Here is a 23,850-nt window from a genome sequence, read left to right as displayed (position 1 = left end):
CACGGGCCCAGACCACACTGCGATATGTGAGCGCACTGGGTCCGTGCAGCAGAGCAGGTCTCCAGTCGTCCTGGTTAACGCTTGCCACTGGACCAAGACCTCGCTCTGTCAAGCCCGTGTGGTGGCTGGTGTGCAACGGTCACCCCATGTTAAAAAAATCCACGCACAGGCATCTTCCACCCTTCAGGATGTAGTTCGGGATCTAGAATATTAGGTCCTTCATTGAAACACCTGTGAATTCATCCTATTATTGGTGTGGAAGCAAGTCATCCTCGATACGGGGGACAGTTTGTCAGATATATTCAAAAGGGAGTTAGATGTGGCCCTTACGGCTAAAGGGATCAAGGGGTATGGAGAGAAAGCAGGAATGGGGTACTGAAGTTGCAAAAAATGATCAGCCATGATCAAATTGAATGGTGGTGCAGGCTCGAAGCCTTTTCCTGCATGTATTTTCTATGTTTCTATGAAGATGATGGTTGTGAAAGGCTCTATAGAAATGCAAGTCTTTCTGTTTTCTTCTTATTGCTTAGCTTTTGCATTGGTTGATTATTTGCAGAGATTATAATCTGCCCCACCCTTCCTGCACATTTGGGTCCGGGGCCCTTCAGCATTCCCCACTAGTGGCACATGCATGCCCTCAACCTCTGAACAATGGACCAGTTTCTTTGGCAAAATGAAGCAGTGAACCAACAGAATGTTTTCAACCGTTTCACAAATGTAATATAATCACCTGCTGCTGCAAATAGCAACAGCAGATATATAAAATGTCTAAATATAATTGTCGCAGTTAAGTTTTGATTTCAGGAACAGGAAGGGGGGGCTCTTTTTTTTTTGCCAACTAGTGCTTTCCTCCAACTGAAACCAAAACCAAGTATAATTATTTGTATTGTTTTAAAATTAAAAATAGGTGTTGAATGATAGCTCTGGAACAAAGACCAGGCAGTGGACCCGCGCACGCGCAGTGAGAGGCGCTCTTCCCCTCCCAGCGCCAGGCCGGATGACCGGCGCATGCGCGGTGCGCGCGCGGAAGTCGATGGCGGGGCCCGGCGGTCACTTCCGGTCGGCGCCGCTGGGGATGTTGGCGGATCGCGCACGGGGCCGCCGGTTGGAGCTCGAGCTCGAGCGGATGGGCGGGAGAGGCGGCCGTCAACATGGCCCAGGTAAACATATATATTATATATATATATATATATATATACACCCCGTCATATATTATATATACCCGGCCCGGGGTCAGGGAGACATATATCTCTACCGTCAGAATATCGCTATATACCGTCAGATATACCGGGGTCTGAGAGGGACATGGCCCGGGTAAATCTACAATATACACTGAGATACCCCGGGGCCCGGGGCCCGGGAGAGCGGCCGGCAGCATAGCCCAGGTATATACTGTCATATCTACTGGGGCCTGAGACATGGACCCGGCAAAAAACTATATATATATTGTCATATATATAATATGGCATATATTATGGCATATTATACAATATGTCCTATATTATGTCATATTATATATAATATGTCCTATATTATGTCATATTATATATAATATGTCATTATATATATTATGTCATATTATATACAATATGTCATATCTATAATAGGTCATATATATAATATGTCCTATATTATGTCATATTATATATAATATGTCATTATATATATTATGTCATATTATATACAATATGTCATATCTATAATAGGTCATATATATAATATGTCCTATATTATGTCATTATATATATGTCCTATATTATGTCATTATATATAATATGTCCTATATTATGTCATATTATATATAATATGCCCTATATTATGTCATATATATAATATGTCCTATATTATGTCATATATATATGTCCTATATTATGTCATTATATATAATATGTCCTATATTATGTCTTATTATATATAATATTATATACACTGTGATATATATATATATATAATATATATATATATATATATACCAGGGTCGGAGAGAGAGTGAGATAGCCATGGCCCAGGTACATCTATATACTGTGATATAATGTTTATACTGTGATATATACTGGGGTCTGAGAGAGACACGGCCCAGGTAAATCACCTCACACTGTAATATATAATATATATATGCACCTGGGGGGGGTCTGAGAGAGACAGCCAGCACAGCCATGACCCAGGTAATCTCCACACAATGTAATATATAATATATATATACCTGGGGTCTGAGACACTGCTGGGAGAGCCAGAACCATGGCCCCTGCTCAGATACATCCCTCACCCTTCTATATAATGTAATGTATACCGGGGCTCGGGGTCTGAGAGACAAGCAGCAGAGCCATGCCCGCTGCCCAGGTACATCACTCAGTATAATAATGTAATAATATATACCTGGCCCGGAGCCAGAGAGCGAGAGAGACACCAGAACCATGTTCCCCGCTCGGGTAAATCTCCCATTAATGTAGTATAATCAGGTTAGAGTCCAACTCCGAGTCAGAGCCATGCACCCTGGGAGCTCAGGTAAATCGCAAACAATTTAATAATATTTATCCCTCAATCAACATCATTAAAAAAAACAGATGGTCATTATGACATTGCTGTTTGTGGGAGTTTGCTGTGCTCAAATTGGCTGCTGTGTTTCCTACATTACAACAGTGACTACACTCCAAAAATACTTCATTGGCTGTAAAGTGGGATGCCCACTGTTCGTGAAAGGCGCTGTATAAATGCAAATCTTTCTTTTCTTTCTACATAATATATAATTTATAATCAGCCCAGAGCCAGCACCGTGTCCCTCGCTCAGGTAAATCACCATATATATATATAAAATCAGCCTGGATCCAGAACCATCAGCCATGTCCCCCGCTCAGGTAATGTGATAATGTCCAGATAATCTATTTTTTCTTATGTTGATTAAGGGATAAATATTATCGACAGATCACTACACATTATAATACGTCTGGTAATATAAGAGAAATTGCACAATACATGCAATGTAGGTAACTCTCTACAGATTATAATATGTCTGGCAATGTAAGGAAAAATACAGATTGTAATATATCTAGTGATATAAATCAAACTGTACGTGATACACGGTAAATCTCTACAGATTATGATATCTGCTAATGTAAATCACACTGTGCAAAGTATGCAATGTAGGTAAATTACAGGTTATAATATATCTGCTAATGTAAATCACACTGTTTATTGCTATCCAATTTTATTAAACATACATCATGTTCTGGTATTTACAAAATGTATTAAACCGTGTACTGCATGTGACTAGAACAGCTTGCACCCGGGATACATTTGTATAGCACCTTTAACATAGTAAAACGTCCCAAGATACTTCGTAGGAGCGTTATTAAACAAAATTTGACACGAGCCCCTTGAGGAGAAATAGGACAGATGAGAGGTAGGCTTCAGGGAGCATCTTAAAGGAGGTAGAGAGGTTTAGGCAGGGAGTTCCAGAGCTTAGGATCTTGGTAGCTGAAGGCACGGCCATCAATGATTGAGCGATTAAAATCAGGGATGTTCAAGAGGCCAGAATTAGAACAGCGCAGATATCTCGGAGGGTTGTGGGGCTGGAGGAGATTACAGAGTTAGAGAGGGGGTGGGGCCATGGTGGGATTTGAAAACCAGGATGAGAATTTTAAAATCAAGGCATTGCTTAACCGGGAGCCAATGTAGGTCAGCGAGCACAGGGGGTGATGGGTGAACGGGAATTGATGCGCATTAGGAGCAGCAGAGTTTTGGATGCCCTCAAGTTTGCGGAGGGTCGAACGTGGGAAGCGGGTCAGGAGTGCGTTAGAATAGTCATGTCAAAAGCTAATAAAGGCATGGTTAGGGGTTTCAGCAGCAGATGAGCTGAGGCAACGGCAGAGATGGGCAATGTTCTGAAGGTGGAAATAGGATAATCCTGATGTAGTCATAAAATTTACAGCGACAGATCCACACTTGCAGCCTGTGTCAGACTTATTTCTATATAGAATCTGAGCAGTACATTTAGCAAAGTGTTTGGTTTTTCTTTCAATGCTGAATAGTTATTGTTTTGAGATTCACTTAAGAATCTGATTGGTCTGGTAATGCACTCATGTCATTGATGACAAATAGAAACAGTCCAGTGATTTGGCTGATGTAAACAGAATGCTTTTATTTCATTAAGCTTGATAAAAGGCTCTTGACAATTGACCCTTTTTGTTTGGAGAGGGGGAGGGGAATATGAATCATAATTAATCATCACAGTTGCACTTAAAGGAAGAGGTGTCAATTTCTGCATTTGCCTCACTTGGAGCAAATTAATTCACGTCTGTTGTATTAAGCATCGGACTGCCATGGAATACCTATTTTATTCTACTTCTGAGTTTATTTTTCATAATCTAGATGTTCAGAATTTGTAAAATAAACTGGTTTCCAACTGTTTTTCAACATTTCTGTGCATTTGCAAGGAGGAAACGTATGTGTGTGAACAGGAGAATGAATATTCAGTATTGGATTTTTAAAGAACAAAGAGACTTGCATCTTATATGGCACCTTAGTGTGTGACTCAAACATCTCAAAGCACCTCACATACGACGAGTTACTTTGAAGTGCATTTTAGGCCACAGCAGATTCCACAACAATGAGATGTATGAGCACATATTCTGTTTTTGGTGCTGTTGATTAAGGGAGGAATTTACAATTAAAAGAAAAGAAAGGCTTGCATTTATACAGCACATTTGATGACCTCAGGACGTCCCAAAGCACTTTGCAGTCAATGAAGTACTTTTGAAGTGTTGACACTGTTGTAGGAAACGCAGCAGCCAATTTGCACACCGAAACGTCCCATTAAACAGCAATGCGATGATGACCAGATAATCTGTTTTTGATTTGTTATGCTGATTGGGGGATAAATATTGGCCAGGATGACTCCCATACTCTAATTTGAAATAGTGCCATGGGATCTTTTACGTCCACCCGAAAGGATAGATGGAGCCTCGGTTTAACGTCTCATCCGAAAGATGGCACTTCTGACAGTGCAGCTCTCCCTCAGCACTGGGAATGTCGGTCTTAATTTTTGTGCTCAAGTCGCTGGAATGGGACTTGAACCCACAACCTTCTGACTCAGAGGCGAGCTTGCTGCCCATTGAGCCACTGCTGACAATAGAAATTAGAAAAATGTAATGCTAAAATATAATGTACCCTTGTTGGGTGTCCAGCCCTGTAGATATTTCCCACCAGTTAAGTCTGTGGGAGATGAGCAGTGGTGGTTTTGGGCACAATACTTGATAGGAGGGATTGTGCCTGAAGTTGTTCTTAATTAAGTTCAGTCTTGTTCTTATCATCAAAACAGTACAAGTTGGAAATATGGCAGTTTCCCAAAGTAATGTTTTCATTAAGAGTAAGTTTATCCTCAAAGCAATTGAAGAATACATAGAAAAAGCATTGGTATAAAATACCACACCGTGGATAAAATTTGAGAGACACTGCATAGCCTATAAATCAGGTCACATTAAGTTTGTGATTTGATTCAGGAAACAGTGCAATTTACATTGATTATACTTCATACTAATCTGTAAAAGGTCTTCAACATTAATGCTCAGAGTGAGTACTTTTTTAATGTACCTATACCTATGACTTGCTTGTGCATAGAGAAGACTATTACTATAATAGGCGATTGGGGAAATAGGGATTTAAGTAATTAGCAAATTGCAGAATGTATTGATGTCTTTCTAGATACAGCTCATTGCAGCTGCTTATACTTTTTTTTAGATTTGAAAGAAAGACATGCATTTATATAGCGCTCAAAGCACTTTACAGCCAATGAAGTATTCTTTTGAAGTGCAGTCACTGTTGTAATGTAGGAAACATGGCAGCCAATTTGCGAGCAGCAGGTCTCACAAACAGCAATGTGACAATGACCAGATAATCTATTTTTGTTGTGTGGATTGAGGGATAAATATTGGCCCCAGGACATCAGGGATAACTCCCCTGCTCTTCTTCGAAATAGTGCCATTGGATCTTTTACATCCACCTCAGAGAGCAGACGGGGCCTCGGTTTGCTCATTCGAAAGACGGCACCTCCGACAGTGTAGCGCTCGCTCTGCACTGGATTGTCAGCCTAGGTTTTTGTGCTCAAGTCCCTGGAATGGGACTCTGGAGTAGCATCAGCAGAAAACTTAATCTGTGGGATCTACATCCTACTGTGCTGGGTATAATTCATTTGCAAGTGTAAATTAACACATTTTGAGATGCAAGTCATTCTTGGTATCTGTGCATTGCTGGCAAGGCCGACATTTGTTACCCGTCCCTTGTTGCCCTGATAAGGTGGTGGTGGTGGGCTGCCTTCTTGAACTCTGTAGCGGTTTGATATCTTGACTCCTGTATGGCTCAGAGACGTGGACTATATGCAGTGGACACCTTAAATCACTGGAGAAATACCACCAGCGATGTCTCCGCAAGATCCTATAAATCCCCTGGGAAGACAGACGCACCATCAGTGTTCTCGATCAGGCCAACATCCTCAGCATTGAAGCACTGATCACACTCGACCAGCTCCGTTGAGTGGGCCACATTGTTCGCATGCCTGACACAAGACTCCCAAAGCAAGCGCTCTACTCGGAACTCCTACACGGCAAGCGAGCCCCAGGTGGGCAAAGGAAACGTTTCAAGGACATCCTTGATAAAATGCGACATCCTTGATAAAATGCAACATCCCCACCGACACCTGGGAGTCCCTGGCCAAAGACCGCCCTAAGTGGAGGAAGAGCATCGGGGAGGGCGCTGAGCACCTCGAGTCTCGTTGCCGCGAGCATGCAGAAAGCAAGCGCAGGCAGCGGAAAGAGCATGCGGCAAACCTGTCCCATCCACCCTTTCCTTCAACCACTGCCTGTCCCACCTGTGACAGAGACTGTAATTCCCGTATTGGACTATACAGCCACCTGAGAACTCACTCTTAGAGTGGAAGCAAGTCTTCCTCGATTCCGAGGGACTGCCTGTGATGATGAGTGATACAACGGAATGTCTTGTTACTCCACTTTAGTGGACAGTTAAGAGTCAACCATGTTGGTGGGGGATTGGAATCACAGGCCAGACCAGGCAAGGATGGTGGGTTTTCTTCACTAAAGGACGTTGGTGAACCAGCTTGGTGTTTACGCCAATCTAACAACTTTATGGTCACTTTTACTGAGACCAGTTTTTTATTTCCAAATTTTTAATAAACTGAATTCAACTGTCGAGGTGGAATTTGAATTCATAGTCTTTTGATTCGTAGTCTAAGGATTCTCTTTATCGACTTATAGTTCTGCACAGTTAAAAGATACATTCGGACTGTGCTGTAAACATTCGACAATGGTGACCAATGCTGCCCGTCTTTTTTTTCCGGTGTGGGCCCTTTAAATTTGTGTATCCAGAATTCACTGTCAAGCAAGCTGTTAGATGCCATGATAGTTGTGGAATCAATGGTTGAGCTGAAGAGTGGAGTCGGCCGTCATCAGTGTACATATTTGCAGATGCTTTTGAGTGGAGCATACAGAATAAGATTAGGAGACTGGAGGTGACTGTCAACATGGGCAGAGAACCCATTGAAGGAGACAAACTGATTTACTATGCTTCACTAGAGCCAGTAGAAAGTGGTGTCATGGATATGCACCACAGGAGAGAGGCACTGGAGGATGCAATGGTTCACTATCAAAGGCCATGACAATTCAGGGGTTGAGGAAGGGTAGCTTGCCACAGTGCCAAGGTGCCATTGACCTCATGAACCAAAATAGTCTTGGTGTGATAAGTTGGAGAGATTTGAACAGAGACTGATAGAGGGGTGAACTTGGAGTTGAGTAACAATGACACCAGTGAGTGATGAGGCGAAAGCTTCAAAGCTGCCCAGTCCTCCATTGGAAGCTTTTGCAGCCCATGCTCATCTGGGGGAAAAAAAATATAACTTTCTGATTTTCATTTTTAAAGCTTATTAAAATGTTTCTACATTTTAACCTTTTGCGAAACTATTAAGAATTATTGTTGCATTTATCAACATTGCTGTATTCGTAGAGGCCTTTCTGTTAGCGTAACGAATGTTGAGCCTGCTGTAGATACTGTCACAAGTTCAATGTCATTGGTCTATCCTGCAAACTTATTCTGCATCCCTTATGATCAAGAGTTTACCATTACTGCCCAATATCTAGTCATATGTTGGTCTGACGTGGGGGAGTAGGAACAATAAATAAGTCAGGTGCTGTAATCTTGCAAGTGCTTTCACATGCATGTACCCAATCAAAAGATGGACAGATTCACACTTGAATGAGATGTGGCAGAATGCAAATCAACAAATTAGTTTATGTTGTAAGTGAGCAGGATAGCATTTATTGTAATCTCACTGCACTTTGACTTGATTCTGTATCATTCTCTGAAACAAACCTCCCCAAAATATCCACTATCCTGGTTAGAGGGCTTATTCTTCACCTTATTCTGGACAGAATGAAGCTGGTCACTGCCCCCCCCCTCCCCCCGCACAGGTACGGATCACTCGTGCTGAGGGTACATGTATTCAACCCTTCCTCATATGAAGTGTTTGGAATATGATCACGTACTGTCTCAAAATGTTAAAGACAACAATTCTGGTGGCTCGCTCAATAGCTTTCTGGAAAACACACACACCTATTCTCTCTTTCCCTCCCTCCCCCTCCACCTGCGTTCTAATGACACCAGCCTTTCTCCCTCTGTGAATTTAAACCCTTGTGAGTTCAATTTAATGTTGGTATGAATCTTATTTATTGTTATCAAGATTCTTTTGTAAATACCGAAACCTGGAAGTTACAAAATATAATGAAGGTGGTACTATAATTGGAACAGCTTAAATTAAAAAGGGAATATTGGAAAAATGAATTAGGAAAGGAATGCTAAATATATTTAATTTTGATTATTTTGAAATGCAGCCCATGCACTCGAGTGTAATCACAAGGGACACTCGCTTCACCTAGTTAAAAGAGCAGCTCTGACCTTATTAACTCAAATCCATGCCATTTGGATTTCGGTGCTGCAGGATCTGATAAGCTGCTTCAGTCTTTAATATGCATTTACTGGAACTAGGGTCTCCTGTAAATTCAGCAGCAGGCTTCGAGGACAGACAGACTATAAAACTTCCAACCAGCTCTATGGCAGGTAGATTTTAAGATGGATTTTCCCTGTGATAGTTCCGCCCTTAATGTGTTCTCACATTCTCGTCATGAAAATATAATCGACAATGTAGCATTTCCCAGCAAAATTAATTACTAAAATATTTAACACACATCTATGGTTTTTGGTGCTTTAAGCTGAGGCACGTGTGCTTTTGTGTTCCAGTATTTATAACTGCATCAACCAATAAGTGCAAATGAAAATGCAACTCGGCAGCGATAACCTTTTTCCTTTAACTTTTGTTGTTTTAAATCCATGTGATCCAGGGCAGATAAGATTTTATTTTCCTTGCAGATAATTTCATACCGTGTAATCTATCAGATTGTTGAATCCAGTCCACAGTTCTGTACAAGGTGTGGTTTTCAATTAAATTTTTTGATTTTCCCTCAGCGACACACTTTGAAGTCTGAGAGGTTATAATTGAGCAAATTATTTAACTGAAAAAATCATTGTGACATTATTGCCCTAAATGGCTTGCTCTCTGTAGCCAATGTGGAGCTGTGAATGTAATTATATAATTGTTATTAGTGTTCAGCGTGACCTTGGCATATTCCAGTCCATATTGTCTGCAGGTGTTCTGTTGCAGTAGATAAATGTTTGCATGTAATCAGTTTACAGATCAAACAGTTTATAGTCTTCTGTTAGATGAAAGTTGTGTTGCTTAGCAATGTTAAAGGCAGTGCATTGCAAGCTTTCAAGTGGTGAGGTAAAGGAGGAAGTGGGTTTATTGTGCAACCTTGTATTAAAAAGAGAAATTTTGCATTGTGTTGTGTGCAGTCAGTGATTTTCCTTCTCTCCTAAAGCTTGTTGTGCATGTCATCAGCCCTGCCTAATTCCTGAAGCAAAGCCAGACGTGAAGCGACTGCTTGATAAGCAATTTGTATTGTGCAGTAAGCAGGAACATGTGACATTCTGATTGCTTGACTGTGCTGTACAACACATTGGGCTAGATTTTCCACTTCATATCGCCCATCTATGGCCCATATATGGCCCAAAACTGACCTCTATTGCCCATTTTGAGCATAAAGTGGAAACTCGGCCCAAAATATCACCCGAAAAACAGGTGCCTAAGTTTCCACTTTGATCACCGAGAAGATCGCTAAAATTATAGCCCACACAGGGCCCATCCTAAGTTTCAGCACCTAGCATGCACTTCGCTGGGCCGATATAAGGCCCAAAACAGTGCTGAGAAATAGTTGCTTTTTCTGGGCCTAAGAGAAGGAAAATGGGCACTACGGACGCCATTTTGACTTCAGTGGAAGGATAGAGGATTAGTTGTGATTTAATTAGAAAGCTAGTTGTACTAAGAATATTGGCACAGAATATAAATAGGTATTATTACGTTATTTTTAGTAAATAGGTTTTATATAATAGAATTTAATGAGAGCTGTAATTTTTCATATAGGTATTATTACGTTTTTAGTGAATAGGTTTTTTATAATAGAATTTATTAGAAGGTTTTATCTATATTTTATATATTGAATTTATTAAAAAGCTTTTACATAGTGAAGTTATTTACTGATATTGTTGGTGCCTCTCAAACTGACTGGTAAATAGCGTATAGAGTCCAGTGATTAGATATTGTTGAGGGATTATTAAAATCATAAATCAGCACGCTACACACAGCTGCATTTGCCAGGTGGCTGAAGCTCTTTACGCTCGTGGAGGGACTTCATGAGCTTCACAATGACCAGGGAGGCACAGACCGTGAATACTTTTCGGTTTCCATAGAATAGCAGACTTCCCCAAGGTTCAGGGAGCAATATACTGTACGCACATTGCCCTCAAAGCATCATGAAATAACGCGGAGGTCTTTCATAACAGAAAGGGGTTCCACTCACTAAATGTGGACATTTCAGATGTTGATTTACAGTTAGGGTTAATCAATACTTTCAATTGCTTGGGGTGTTCTTTCGGTCTTGCCTGCAATGGCCTATCATCAGAACTTATGCTTATTTTATAAAGTTTAGTGTTACTGAAATGTTACTAAGGTACTTGTCTATTAATAGAATGAACAGATATGGAATAACATCTGTATAGTTGATAACTAATGTAACTAAGAGAAGACACACACAATTTATTGAATTAAAGAAAAAAAATTTTATTAACAAAAACGCAAATAAAAATGGAAAAACTATCCCTCCAACCCCCCCGCCCCCGCACCAACCCACCCTTCCCTCAAATACACACAAATCTTAACAGTTAACAATTAACAATTTACAATTAACCTTTAACAACTAACAAAAGTAACAAGAAAAATTGAACAAGTGAAAAAACGCACCCCTCCCTACCTGCAGCCACGTTTCCCTCCAGTCCCACCCCGTGTTCATACCCCACCCGCCCGTTTTGGTCTACGCAGACCGACATCAAGACGTGGTGCAGAGTGGGACGGCAAGACCTCCTGCTGTGGAACTGTGTCCTCCGTACTCGCTTGCGTGCTTGGGTCTCACTGTGAGCAGACATGGCACCTTGGGGTGCAGCGCCGTGTCCAGCCAGCAACGCATGCCGTAGGGCATTAGTTGCGGCTGTCTGCTGCCGAATGGCCTCCAAGGTCTCCCTTGCAGTCTGTGCCTGCTCGGAAGACCAATTGGAGAAGTTCGTGCAGAACTCACTCCAGGATGCTGGAAACTGGCTCCAGGATGCTGGAAACTGGCTCCAGTTCGCGGAGAACTGGCTCCAGTTCGCAGAGAATCCCGCGAACCCCTGGATAAGGTCATGACCGTCTCCCTGCACAGGGAAATCGAGCTCTCTGTCTGGCCCTCCATGGTAGGCGATTGCTCGCCATGCTGACCGGACCTCCGTGGGGTCGGCGTTTTCAAAATGACGCGCCTTGGCATTGCCACCTGCACACCACTTGGTCCACCTGCACACCACTTGGTCCACCTGCACACCACTTGGTCCTGGTGCTTCTTCCATCTCAATCGAGATGGTCGCAGGTTGTTCGTCGCCCCCCCCACCCCACAAAAAAAATCTCATCATCCTCCTCCTCCTCCTCCTCCTCCTCCTGCTCCAATCCGCCGTCTCACCCTCCTGCGAGCTGTTTGAAGAGGGGTCCATTACATTTTGAGATGTCTCTGGCACCGAGCACTGCTCAACGGACACTTGACCGTAGAAAGATGAATGAAATTTCTAAACAACTGATAACAATACACATCAGTCTATTTCAATATTTCGATATAACCCAAAACATTGCAATACTTTGCAAAACCACATATGCACAAGGGTTCATCAGGGTTAACATTGTCTCATTCGTAGATCAGACTATATCTAAATTATTGCATAACAAATGCGTAACTACGCTATTTCTCGTGTGTATTTAGTAATGTTTGATACATTGCACACTTCGTGTTACTCACCAGACTCGAGGGTGGGCTCGACCACGCCACGAGTCGTGACCGAACGGCTTTCGGGCCCCACCTAGGCCACTGCAAGCTCCTCGTACGAATTAAGTGTGTGCACTGTTGCGGAGCCGCCACCCATCCTCCTTTGCTCCGCGCAGGTCGTACTGATCTTTTTCTGTAAATGATAATTTAATATTGCACGGCATAAGCCACTGTACTTGACAATAAACATTGAAGACTGATTTAAATGTTCAATAATTACATAACATCGTAGTGCATATGAATAATTTTTAATATTCTAATTATAAACAGTAAGTAAATATGTATGATTTTAAATGACTTTTTAACATCTTTTAAATATTAAAATGCAACTTACTCTGGTAGCTACATATCAATAATCTTTAATACTATAACATGCAACTTAGTATTAGGGTGAATAAATGTAATTGGTAATGTAATTTAAAAAAAAAATGATTGTAGTTTTTAAATTAATGTTATTAATTCACATAAATAACATTGAGAATTTTGTTTGCAATTTATAAACATGAAGTAAATAATACATAATTTGTAAACATGAAGTAAATAATACATATGTGTACTTTTAAATATGACTTAAATATGTTTTAAAGACATATAAAATCCAACTTACTCTGGCAGCTATCAGCAGGCTGTTCCATCTCTTGCGGCACTGGTCAGTCGTCCGCAGCTCATTGGATACTGATGTGACGACATCGGCAATCTCCAGCCAGATCCGTCTATAGGCACGGGGTGGAGGTTTCCCAAGGCCACCCCGTGTCAAGTCCTACTACCTTGTGGAAACAACATTTACAAGGGCCTCGTTGGCCTCCTCACTAAAGGCTTTTGCCCTTTGCCTCTCCATCTCCCTTCTTTTTGGTGTTTCCATTGTTGAATTTTAAATCAAATTAGCAAAATACAAACTGCTTCCTTGATGCCTCTCTCCTTCTCTCCTCTCTCTTCCGCTCTCTCCGACCCTCCCTGTTCTTCTGAGCATGTGCGATGATCCATGAACTCTCCAAACGCTGCAAAAAAAATCGACCCCAAAAAAATCCCACACATGCGCACAATATCGTTGCTAGGGAAGCTTTTTTTTTTGGACTTCCGTTTAACCTTTTTTGGGTGATCGTGAGATCGCTGAGAAATCAGATCGCCCATTTGGCATCGCTGGGGTAAGACCGAGTGGAAAATAGCAAAAAAAAAATGGGCCTTACGCCGGCGATCAGCATGGACGACACATCACACATTGCTGGAATAAGGCCTATTTTTTCGGCCTTAGCCACCTAGTGGAAAGTCTAACCCATTGTTTTTAAGACAGTGGCTTAATGTAGCTCTTTTCCACACCCCTGACAACAACTTGCATTCGTGTCGTGTTCCTTGTGTGCAGAGCAACATTCTTGAACTCTTTGCAGAAAGGTGAATGCCAAGGGGGTGAGAAAAGAGTGAAGGGAACATAAGAAATAAGTAGGCCTTACGGCCCCTCAAGCTTGCTCCGTCATTCAGTAAGATCATAGCTGATCTTCGACCCCAACTCCACTTTCCTGCCTGACCCCAAATCCTTTGATTCCTGAGAGACCAAAAATCCATCGATCTCAGCCTTGAATATACTCATGATTCAGCATCCACAGCCCTCTGGAGCAGAGAATTCCAAAGATGTACAATCCTCTGAGTGAGAAAATTTCTCCTCATCTCAGTCCTAAATGACCAAACCCTTATCCTGAGACTGTGACTCTTAGACTCTCCAGCCAGGGGAAACAAATCTACCCTGTCAAGCCCTCGAAGAATTTTGTGTGTCAATGGGATCACCTTTTAAACTCCATCTACTCAATCTCTCCTCATAGGATAGGCTTCTCACCCCAGGAATCAATCTAGTGAACCTTTGTTGCACCCCCTCTAAGACAAGTATGTCTTTCCATATGTGAGGAGACCAAAACTGGAGACCGTACTCCAGGTGTGGTCTCACCAAAGCCCTATATAATTGAAGCAAGACTTCCTTACTCTTATACTCCAATCCCTTTGCAATAAAGGCGAACATACCATTTGCCTTCCTAATTGGAAACAGGTTAGGAAGGGCGATGCAAAAGAGAAGGGTATTAAGGAGGATTTTGAAGATTAAAAGGGGTTGTGGCAACAAAGAAGGATTTTGGATGGCGACGGTGGGCTAGTGGCTGAAAGAATTTCTGCCAGTGGTAGAAGCAAGGGATGAGAAATAGACTCATGTCGGAGATGTAGAGGGTCTGTACAGGGGTTTGTGCCAAGAGGCAATCATGGAGGTAGGGTGGGGGAGCATGGCGAGGGAATTTGAACATGCCGGTGATGATCCATACATTGGATATAGCTTGGGAAGAACGTGGTTGCAGGAGATGTCGCATACTGTAGAAATGTGGATAAATGGTAGCTTGTGGAGGGTGAGTATGGGCAAGGTGAGCGTTTCAGAAGCTTTATCCCAAGCTTTGGGATAATGAAGACGTGGGCTGGAATAGCAGAGACGGATAATGTTGCACAAGTGGAAGTATCTGGTTTTGGCGATGGATCAGATGTACGGGACTTGGCTCAGGATCAAGCAGAATATAGTTTCCATCTCTTATCTAACGCGAATTTCTGGATATTGTTCAGAAGCAGGAACCATGGATAATTTCTCCAGCTGAGACACTGAAGCCAATTTTGTGCTTTCCATGCTACCCTGGCTGAGAACTGTTTAACTCCATACAAACCAAATTTAGCGTATAAAGGTGAATCAAGAAATAACACTGGGGTGCCTTGAAAGAAAGAAAGACTTGCATTTATACAGTATTGCCTCTTTCACAACCACCAGACGTCCCAAAGTTCTTTACAGCCAATGAACTACTTTTTGAAGTACTTCATTGCTGTTGTAATGTAGGAAACGTGGCAGCCAATTTGCACACAGCAAGCTCCCACAAACAGCAGTGACCAGATAATCTATTTGTGATGTTGATTGAGGGATAAATATTGGCCCCAGGACACCAGGGATAATTCCCTTGCTCTTCTTCGAAATAGTGCCATGGGATCTTTTTACGTCCAACTGAGAGAGTAGGGGCCTCAGTTTAACGTCGCATCTGAAAGACGGCACCTCTGACAGTGCAGCGCTCCCTCAGTGGAGTGCTCAAGTCTCTGGAGTGTGACTTGAGCCCACAACCATCTGACTCCAAGACGAGGGTGCGATGAACTGAACCACAGCTCGCACTCTCTGACATGGTCTAAACCCTCCCCTGGACTACAACTACTTACTGAGGCAATAGAATAAGCTCCCATTTTACCTATTTGTTGAGACAGGCAAGGCAGACACTCTACTAAAATAATAGATATCGGACTGTTCAATTCAAACTCCAGGGAGAATCTTGGGTTTGTTCTAAGTGGATGCCCAACCTTTTTGTTGCCCTTCATTTTTCAATAGGTGTTTGACTCGAGAAAGGTAACGTTCTGCCAAATTTCAGGCATCTCGAACATTTTATTAAAAAAAGTAAAGAGCGTGGATCAAATCTGTGACATTGCTCGTCTATATGGCTCAGTAATTTCCCCTACCCCCTCCGAGACATTGCAACATGTTTTATTACAGGGATGCCCAAGCGTTTGGAGCAGGGGGCTGGATATCTATGACAAAACCAGTGAGTGGGCCAGATATGGCTACATGATATTGTGAGCCACCATACACAAAAAGCAAGATCTCCTACATAAGAAAATGGGTCACTTGCACATACACAAATTTTAAATCCGAAAAGTGAGACCCTAATGTGGACAAAGCAAAACATAGGAACAGGAGGAGGCTATTGAGCCCCTCCGAACCTGTTCTGCCATTCAGTGAGATCATGGTTGATCTGTGACCTAATTCCACATACCTGCCTGTGCCCCTCATCCCTTAATACCGTTGGTAAACAAAAATCTATCTATCTCCGATCTAGCGTCAATTGCTATTTGCGGAAGAGAGTTCCAAACTTCTACCACCCTTTTGTGTGTAGAAGGCTTTCCTAATTGGACTCCTATAAGGTCTGGCTCTCATTTTTAGACACTGCGCCCTAGACCCTTCTACAGATATAAGAAATTCCCAGGCCCAGAGGACTGAAAAGGGCTTGGCACCAGTTCGAATTTTGACCAAACCAAGAAATGGCCTTTTCACTGCTCCAGACCCGGAGACTTTAAGGAGCTGTCCAATGAAATCAGCTTGCACACGAGGCAAAGGACCCAGGAACTGGCAGGTGCATCACCGAACGGATCTAAGGAACTCACACACAGACTGCATTTGCTTGCATTCAGCCTCTTGGACACCCCTGACTTATTCGGCATCCTTTGGGCATCCAACCAATTTCACCCTTGGTGTACTACTGGATCTGTGTTTCTAAAATATAATCCCTAATATTGTTATTTTGATAGAATAACATCGTATCGTTTTCATTGTATCGTAGAATCTTACAGCACAGAGGAGGCCGTTTTGGCCCATCGTGCCTGTACCAGCTCTTTGAAAGAGCTATCCAATTGGTTCCATTTCTCTGCTCTTTCCCCATAGCCCATATATTTAGTAAGAGTGTATAAAACAATTTATCACATTGGAAAACAAATTTACTAATGAAGTCGTGAGGCACAAATCTTGACCAGCCAGTGTTTTTGTTTTTCAGTTTAATGTTCAGAGTCCTGCTGTTGACAGCCTGATGTCTTATTTGCCAAGTGTCAGAGGTCTAATTTTGTGTAGCTACAATATGTTTCTTTCGGATAGCAGCGATGCTTCAATTTTAGACGTTGCAAGTAAATGCCGGAGATATTTTAAAGTATGATTGAAAGCAAGCTTTTTTTTATCATCTCTTTTTTTTTTAGAAAGTGATTTCATTTTATTTATGATCTTCTATTTTTGTTAACCATGCTAGTTCTATCATTTAAATCCCAATTTCCTGCCTTGTCTCCGTGCCTCTTCATGCTCTTAATCTCGAGTCAGCATCTATCTCCCTTTTAAACATCTGGAGCAATGCGTTCCAAATTCTCACAATCCTATGTACAGCGTAGGTTTTTTTTAACTAAATTTGACTTTAACTGGCTTAGCTCGAATTCTAGGATTATGACCCCTTGTTCCTGATTTCCTTATTGAAGGAAAGTACTGTTTCCTATCTACGATTTAAAAATTCTCATCCTTGTTTTTAAATCCCTCCGTGGGCTTTCGGCCCTCTCTATCTCTGTAATCTCCTCCAGCCCCACAACCCCTCTGAGATCTCTGCGCTCCTCTAATTCTGGCCCCTTGAGCATCCCTGATTTTAGTCGCTCCACCATTGGTGGCCGTGGCCAGTGCCTTCAGCTGCCAAGGTCCTAAGCTCTGGAATTCCCTCCCTAAACCTCTGCCTCTTGACCTCTTTTTCCTCTTTAAGACGCTTTTTGAAACCTACCTCTTTCTCCCTTACTTTCTCTTATGTGGCTCAGTGTCAAATTTTGTTTGGTAACGCTCCTGTGAAGCGCCTTGGGACGTTTTACTATGTTACAGGTGCTATATAAATACATGTTGCCTGTTCAGTTTATTATATTAAGCAATATTAAGGTAACAGTGATTTTATATTATAAACATCTTGCCTTCTTGTAATGAAGCCCAGTATCCCAATAGCCTTTCTGATCATATGGAAGGAATGCTATTCCGTGCCCTATTGGGAAAACCTCTCGGTGCGAGGGGTGGCAATGACCAGGAAATTTACCCAGCTCGTGGGTGGGGAGGGAGACCGGAGGAAGGGGAATTCAGATCAGCATGGGATGGGCAATTGAAGGATGGGACTGCCATCTGTAAAGAGAGGATACTAGCCAGGGGAGCGGGGAGGGGGTGATGTAGATGGGAAATACAATGGTTGGCGGGGGGGGCGGTGGGGGCGTTATTGTAAAATTGAAGGAAGTGGGACACAGGAGGAGAAATGCAGTCAATAGTGAATAATTGGGAATTTATGACAGTGGGTGGAGGGGGGGTTAAATGTAATTCATGACTGATAGTGTGAGATTTACTAGCTTTTAGAATGGGCAGAATGATTGTGAGAATTTACATGATCTCTGACGAGTGGTAGCATAGTAAGAGTAATTGCTGTATGACACACCTATTCCATTTACACCCTGCTTTGTTTATGAAACCTGTGGGGGGGGCGGGATGCAACCTTAACCCTGCCCGCCTAGTGGAAACCAGACAGGCAGGCAGTTAAAATAGCCAGTGAGACTCGCTCACTGACATCTTCCACCATCCCCGCAGGCAACGATTTTAAACTGCCCTTCTGAGCAGGTACTAAGGACACCCGCTGGAAATCAGCGGGGTCCTTCTTTTAATATGCCTCATCGGGGCTCGACTGCTATTTTAGCCGTGGGGCTGAGTTAGGATGTGGCCGTGGTATTTCTGCCCGGTCAAACATAATGGGAAGAGGAGTCGGGGCCAGAAAGGTCCAAAAAAGGTAACTGTGTTTGAACCTTCGTCGTGGGACAGGGACAGGCAGGAGTGCTTCCTCCAAGCCCCACAAGGCACCCCCTGCCCTGAGCTTTCCCTATTCCTCCACTCCCTGATAGATGTACCTGAGTGCTGAGGATCATTCCTTCGGTTCCCGACGGTCTCCTTGCGCCCGGTATTGTGCACCTGGTGGCCAACCAGCCACTGCTGCTTCCTGGTTCTGAGGGGAATTGACAGGGTAGATGCTGAGAGGCTGTTTCCCCCTGGCTGGGGAGTCTCGAACCAGGGGGCACAGTCTCAGAATAAGGGGTCGGCTATTTAAGACCGAAATGATGAGGAATTTCTTCACTGAGGGTTGTGAATCTTTGGAATTCTCTGCCCCAGAGGGCTGTGGAGGCTCAGTCGTTCAGTATGTTCAAGGCTGAAATCGATAGGTTTTTGGAATGTAGGGAAATTAAGGGATATGGGGATCGGGTGGGAAAGTGTTGAGGTCGAAGATCAGCCATGATCTTACTGAATGGGTCGAGGGGCCCGATGACCGACTCCTGCTCCTAATTCTTGTGTTCCTGGTGATTTTGGGCAGAAACTGTCTGGGGCTATGTAGATGGAGTCTGGGATTTGAAATCTGGGTGTTCCATTGCTGAGGTCAAAAGGGTTTGGGACCCACCTCAGACCCAACCCGCCCGATTCCTGCCCCGAGTTAAAATCTGGGCTTGTATTTTTGCAGTGGAAACTTTTACGTGTTGGGAGAAATTCTGAATCAGACTCAGATTGCAACATACACATTTGGTGTGATATGTCCAAGGCTTTTAATTGTGCAAATGTCTGAACATGATCCATTGTATTTTGACTGTCTATTTCCATCTCTGTAACATGAGCCTCACCTCATCCGTTGCTGAAGCCCTCATCCATGCCTTTGTTACCTCAAGACTTGATTACTCCAACGCACTCCTGGCTGGCCTCCCACATTCTACCCGACGTAAACTAGAGATGATCCAAAACTCGGCTATCCGTGTCCTAACTCGCACCAAGTCCCGCTCACCCATCACCCCTGTGCTCGCTGACCTACATTGGCTTCCATAAGAACTAGGAGCAGGAGTAGGCCATACGGCCCCACGAGCCTGCTCCGCCATTTAATACGATCATGGCTGATCCCGATCATGGACTCGTGTCCATTTCCCTGCCCCTTCCGGTTGAGTAACGCCTCATTTTCAAAATTCTCATCCTTATTTTCAAATCCCTCCATGGCCTCACCCCTCCCTATCTCTGTAATCTCCTCCAGCCCCACACCCCCCGAGATGTCTGTGCTCCTCTAATTCTGCCATCTTGAGTATCACTGATAATAATCGCTCCACCATCGGTGGCCGTGCCTTCTGTTGCCTAGGCCCCAAGCTCTGGAACTCCCTCCCTAAAACTCTCCGCCTGTCTACCTCTCTTTCCTCCTTTTAACGCGCTGCTTAAAACATACCTCTCTGACCACCTACCCTAATATCTCCTTATGTGGCTTGGTGTCAAATTTTTATCTCCTCATACTCCTGTGAAGTGCCTTGGGATGTTTGACTACATTAAAGACGCTATATAAATACAAGTTGTTGTTGTTTGCCCGTTACCTTATTTACAAGTTTACATCAGAGTCCGTGGATGATTCTTCACCTTCGTGAAACTTTCCCGTTCACACTTGGTGCTGCCAAAATGACTGTCTCTCCGACTGCTCTGTACTGTGTTTAACCACACCACCATCTCTGATTGCTGAGCAGGAAGAACAAAACATTGAAACTAAAAATATAAGGTGTCAATTTCAAACAAACAGCAAAAACCCAACTGCTCCATAACTATTTTTTGAAATGTGTTTTTTGTTGCACAAGCCCGAGCAAGGTAAAGTTGGTAAAGCAGCAATGATTACCATTTTAATTAACGGCGTGGCATTCTATTTCAGGGATCAAATGAACGTGTGGGGACGTGAAAAAAAAAGGGTGCAGCTATTCTTATCGCGCACAGCAATCTTTAACTCCACATACTTCTGGTGACTTTCTTTTGTGTACAAAGTTCACAGTATAGAATAAAGTGGGGATTGGGGGGGGGGGGGCGGGGAGGAAAGCCCCCCCCACCCCCCCACCAAAGTTCGGCCAGGTTGTTTGTATCAGTTTACCATTTTTATTTATATAAAATATGCTTTTGTACCATTTATTTTACTGTTATCAAATGTCAGTTTAGTAAAAGCTGAGTGTGTGCTCAATTGGGCAGGGGAACTGTTATGTGAGAGTGATCAAGAGAGTGATGGCCTTGTTTTTTAGTACCGTTTGATTTAGATTAGAAAATTTACATTGCCCATTTGGGTCCAGGTATCTCCGAATTGGTCTTGGTTTCTTAACCACGGTTGAGGCTGCTTTGATCATTCTTGGTTAATATTCAAAAGGCAATGGACTTTGGCAGATTTTGAAAAACTAACTTTTCTGCATTGCTAGTTAAAGAATAATTCATCAATTGCAAACTGATGACAAAGATTCGTGCTTAAAAAGTTGAGTTGTAAAAGAAGAAATTGATAGAGTAATGCAAAGAAAAAATGGTTGAGTTCGTTGGTTCGTCTCTAGTATTTGAAATGTGTCCTATACTTGTATAACTATAAATGATCTTTATCTCGATCGCTGTAATCTCCTCCAGCACTCCAACCCCACCCCCCCGAGATATTTGCGCTCTTCCAATTCTGGCCTCCTGAGCATCCCTGATTTTAATCACTCATCATCATCATAGGCAGTCCCTTGGAATCGAGGAAGACTTGCTTCCACCCCTAAAGTGAGTCTTTTGGTGGCTGAACAGTCCAATGCGAGAGCCACAGACCCTGTCACAGGTGGGACAGACATTTGTCGGGGGAATGGGGGGGTGGTGGGACTGATTTGCTGCACGCGCCTGACCTCTTCACGCTCGTGGCGTTGAGATTCGAAGAGCTCAATGCCCTCCCGAATGCACTTTCTCCACCTCGGGCGTTCTTTGGTCATGGACTCCCAGGTGTCAGTGGTGATATCGCACTTTACCAGGGAGGCTTTGAGGGCATCCTTGTAACGCTTCCGCTGCCCACCTTTGGCTCATTTGCCGTGAAGGAGCTCCACATAGAGCAATTTCTTAGGGAGTCTCGTATCTGGCATGCGAACTATGTGGCCTGCCTAGCGAAGCTGATCGAGTGTGGTCAGTGCTTCAATGCTGGAGATGTTGGCCTGGGTGAGGACACTGATGTTGATGCGCCTGTCCTCCCAGGGGATTTGCACTTCGACATTGGTGACCATGCCTTCAGCTGCCAAGGCCCTCAGATCTGGAATTTCCTCCCTAAACCTCTCCGCATCTCTTCCTCTCAGACACTCCTTGAAACCTACCTCTTTGACCAAGCTTTTGGCCATCTGGCCTAATATCTCCTTGTGTGGCTCGGTGTCAAATTTTGTTTTATGTGAAGTGCCTTGGGACGTTTTACTATGTTAAAGGAGCTATATAAATGCATGTTGTTGTACTGTTCAGCACAAAATAGTTGTTCTAATCAATCTGCTCTGGACAATAGTGAAAATTGCAGGGAGCTGGAGGTTGGTGGGATATCTGTCTGCCACTGTCGTGGCCTGTTGGTTGATTATGGCGCCATTTGTGGTTGGCAGAATTAATCATTATAATCCAGGTTTGTTTTTTCTTGATGTTAGAGCCTTAACAGTTAGTAAATCTACTTTGAGATTGTAAGTAGCTAAGAGGATATCAACAAAATCATCTCCTTTACTCAATACCAAAATCAGTGGGAAAAGTAACTGTTTATTAGAACATTGTGCACAATATTTGAGCCATTCCTTTGTAAATCAGGAAATAGGTGTTCTCAACCAACTGTGTTAGCTGTGGCTCTCTCACCTCTGAGTCAGAAGGTTGTGGGTTCAAGTTCCACTCCAGAGACTTGAGCACAAAAAATCTAGGCCGTCACTCCAATGCAGTACAGAGGGAGTGCTGCACTGTCAGAGGTGCTGTCTTTCAGATGAGACGTTAAACCGAGGCCCCATCTGCCCCCTCGGGTGGACGCAAGATTCAAAGAAAAGCAGGGAAGTTATCCTCAGTGGCTTGGCCAATATTTATTCCTCAGTCAACATCACTAAAACAGATTATCTGTCAATATCACATAGCTGTTTGTGGGAGCTTACTGTGCCCAAATTGCCTGCCACATTGCAACAAGTGACTATACTTTGAAACTGACCTCATTGGCTGTAAAGTGCTTTGGAACGTCCTGAAATCGTGAAAGGTGTGAAATCCAAGTCTGTCTTTTTCTTTGTTCCATGCTTGCCACATATGCGGATTTGCTGAATTTTCTGGCGCCTCAATTAGATTTGTTCTTTGTGCTAACAGAAGAGATGATGTATTAAAAATCTCAAGTGTTCAAACCATGCCAGTACATTTGACCCCAAAGTGAAATAAAAGTTCATTTTGCCTGCTCTAGAAAAAGGTTGGTGGCATTCAGTTTCAGATTTATAATTACAACGATAACCGGTAAGGCCCATGCTTTCGTACGCCTTGGTGAAAATGTTGACGATGGCTTGGAGTTCGGCCTCTGTGCGCAGACGCAGGCGTCGTCCACATACTGTAGTTTGATGACAGAGGATGGGACTGTCTTGGATCTAGCCTGGAGGCGATGAAGGTTGAACAGGTTCCCGCTGGTTCTGTAGTTTAGTTCCACTCCAGCTGGGAGCTTGTTGAGCATGACCACCAACCTGACCCTGCTACACAGCACTGCCCCCCGCTCATCAAAATCCATGGCACGGCCTTGGACAACGTGGACCACTTTCCGTACCTCGGGAGCCTACTATCAGCAAGGGCACACATCAACGACGAGGTCCAACACTGCCTCCGCGCCAGCGCAGCCTTCGGTCACCTGAGATAGAGAGTGTTCGAAGACCAGACCCTCAAATCTGGCACCAAGCTTACGGCCTA

At 43.3% G+C, this 23,850-nt stretch overlaps 1 protein-coding gene across 1 annotated transcript in view; it reads left to right on the top strand.

The window, feature by feature from the left end:
• The first annotated feature begins 1,044 nt into the window (after positions 1-1,044).
• atp2c1 (ATPase secretory pathway Ca2+ transporting 1) overlaps positions 1,045-23,850 on the top strand; it is a 110,600-nt gene continuing 87,794 nt past the window's right edge. Inside the window, exon 1 of the mRNA XM_070880324.1 lies at positions 1,045-1,160. Within this exon, the coding sequence (XP_070736425.1) occupies positions 1,152-1,160 (9 nt within the window). The 5' untranslated portion in view covers positions 1,045-1,151. The remainder of the gene's footprint in view (positions 1,161-23,850) is intronic.

The sequence above is a fragment of the Pristiophorus japonicus genome, chromosome 5, assembly GCF_044704955.1.
Source record: "Pristiophorus japonicus isolate sPriJap1 chromosome 5, sPriJap1.hap1, whole genome shotgun sequence".
In the NCBI taxonomy this organism is placed as follows: domain Eukaryota; kingdom Metazoa; phylum Chordata; class Chondrichthyes; family Pristiophoridae; genus Pristiophorus; species Pristiophorus japonicus.
The sequence above is the reverse complement of the archived record's forward strand: the minus strand, read 5'-3'. Positions and strand labels throughout refer to the sequence as shown.